Genomic DNA, 2,166 nt, shown 5'->3' with positions numbered 1-2,166 from the left:
AAGGAAAATTTCCTAGTAGATTTGTGCACTGTGATCGGAATACGTCCCAAATTCTAAAGGACGCTTTGACGTTTGTCATGCAGTGCCTTTTGGCTCTGTCTTAATTTATTTAGGAGTTTTCACATTATATAAATTATTTTTGCGGTATGTGCATTTAGTTTTTTTATCTTCGATTAAATGAAGCACTGCCACCTGAACGATGAAGTCATTTTATCAGTTCCCATCCACCTGCTTTTTTACGACAAACAAAGCTGATTTTCACAAAATATAACATATTACTACTTGCCTGCTAAAACTGGCCCGATGCCCCCCGGTATACTGAGAGCCCCAAATAAATAAGTCACTGCGTGCTTCGCGTCATCCGGGTGGGACACTTCAGGAGTTATGATGATGACACACAATGACTGGACTCCCAGAGCAAATCCAAAGAAAATAGAAAAAGTGAACATATGAGTTGACGTCTTCGCCAAAGGTAGCAAAGTTATTGATACGGCCAGAATTAATATAGCTAGAATATTATAGGTATGAACACTCCAGTTAAGTTTATCAACCAATTTTCCTGAGATAACCTTTCCAGCAGTCTCCATGCCACACATTAAGGTAATGTGTATACGCTTATGTAAGTTGGTATGCCAACATCTTTACAAAACGACATCTAAAAGAATGAGAAAGATTTGAGAAAAAGAATATAATAATTAGTGATAAATAAAAAATTATTAATCATAGAAACGTGAAGTGAGTTGTGAAATGGCGAGTTTCCTTGTAGAAAGTAGCATAAATCTTTTTAAAAAAAATCTTTCTGAAAAACGAAGAACCTACGTTAGCTTCTGTCTCGGATTTAATTTTTTGAAATTATTGAAGTCGTCAGACGATAACGATGCCGGTAATATTCCGCATCTTCTTGGCTTTCATCTATTTTTCTTAGATTTTTAGCAGCTGCTATATTAAGTGCATCGTTTTGTTATATTATTAGCGCATAAGCACATTCTTACCAAATGCATCTGAGGAACAAAGAGTCCAAGATACACCAATGTCATCAGAAACACCCAAAGTAGAAATCCTTTATTTCTCAACATTCTACCAAACGATTTCCTGATGTTTAAGTCATTTTTCTTTTCACGAGGTATTTGTTTTTTGCTCGGGAACAGGGCACACGCAAACAGTAAGGGAATGAAAAATAATGAAAATATTCTTAATGTGACACGCCATCCGTAATGTCGTATTAGATATTCGTACACCGGTCCACACCACATTGTGAAACCGCCATTTGCCGAAGTTACCACCCCAGTTGCTGCGGCTAAATTTCTTTGGAAACAAAATGGCAAAACTATTATGCTTGACATATATAACATGCATGTCCCAGTGCCAAATATTATGCCATATGTTAAGTAGAACAGCGGAATGTCCTTCACAAATGAACTGAGTAGTAGACCAAGACAAAAGAGAGTGCTTCCTAGGACGACAACTGGTCGAAAACTGAAATACCGAGTTAAGATACCACATGCTGGACATAAACACATGTACCAAATGAAATGAAAGGAACCAATCCAGGCTGAATAAACGAAAATAATTATATAGTTAGCGCTGATTAAGAAATAGTAAATTACTTCAAATATATATATATATATATAATATATATATATATATATATATATAATATATATATATATATAATACACATACAACGTGCCGCAGATGTGATGATCGCCGGGGGGGTGTTAATATTAAAGGGAAAAGGAGGGATTGAACTCAGCACAAATGATCTATTAAGGACAAGCTTTGAAGCGGTCTATCTCAGGATTCTTGGTTCAGTTCACAAAATAGATTTCATTTTTTATTTTTGTGAACTTTTATCACAAAATTTCAAATTTTAGATTTTATTCTTCATGATCACCCCCCCCTGTCAATGTTTAAAATAGCACCACATTTTTAATACGGCTGAAAACAATGGCTTTGAGTTTTATTAAACATTTTTGTTACACCAGACCGAATATTTTCAAAGATGGTGCTTGTTGAATTTTTACAAGATCAGGGACAATATAAAAAATGCCTGCTTTTTAATAAAGAAAGAACACCTGTTTTTCTTTTCTCTTCAAATAATACAATATATTCATAAAGAAATGTCGTTATTAATTTAGTACTTAATTCATTTACTTTGTGCTACAT

The 2,166-nt window shown here is 34.4% G+C and overlaps 1 protein-coding gene across 1 annotated transcript; it reads right to left on the bottom strand.

The window, feature by feature from the left end:
- Positions 1-595: 595 nt before the first annotated feature.
- Positions 596-1,541, bottom strand: LOC114541683 (monocarboxylate transporter 4-like). Its single transcript, XM_028561483.1, has 2 exons — positions 993-1,541; positions 596-655 (listed from the first exon to the last, which is right to left on the bottom strand). Exons 1-2 carry the CDS (start codon positions 1,518-1,520, stop codon positions 596-598), a joined length of 588 nt encoding a protein of 195 aa, XP_028417284.1. The 5' UTR covers positions 1,521-1,541.
- Positions 1,542-2,166: the final 625 nt, after the last annotated feature.

This window comes from Dendronephthya gigantea, unplaced genomic scaffold, assembly GCF_004324835.1.
Source record: "Dendronephthya gigantea isolate DGI-Jeju-01 unplaced genomic scaffold, DenGig_1.0 000303F, whole genome shotgun sequence".
Lineage (NCBI taxonomy): Eukaryota > Metazoa > Cnidaria > Anthozoa > Malacalcyonacea > Nephtheidae > Dendronephthya > Dendronephthya gigantea.
This window is presented reverse-complemented; position numbering and strand designations above follow the sequence as displayed.

Excerpts from the sequence above, each read along its gene's own strand:
- LOC114541683 (XM_028561483.1), bottom strand. The coding sequence starts at position 1,520 with ATGTGTTTATGTCCAGCATGTGGTATCTTAACTCGGTATTTCAGTTTT. Across the intron at positions 656-992 it reads TTGTTCCTCAGATGCATTTG|ATGTCGTTTTGTAAAGATGT; the intron begins GTAAGAATGTGC and ends TCATTCTTTTAG.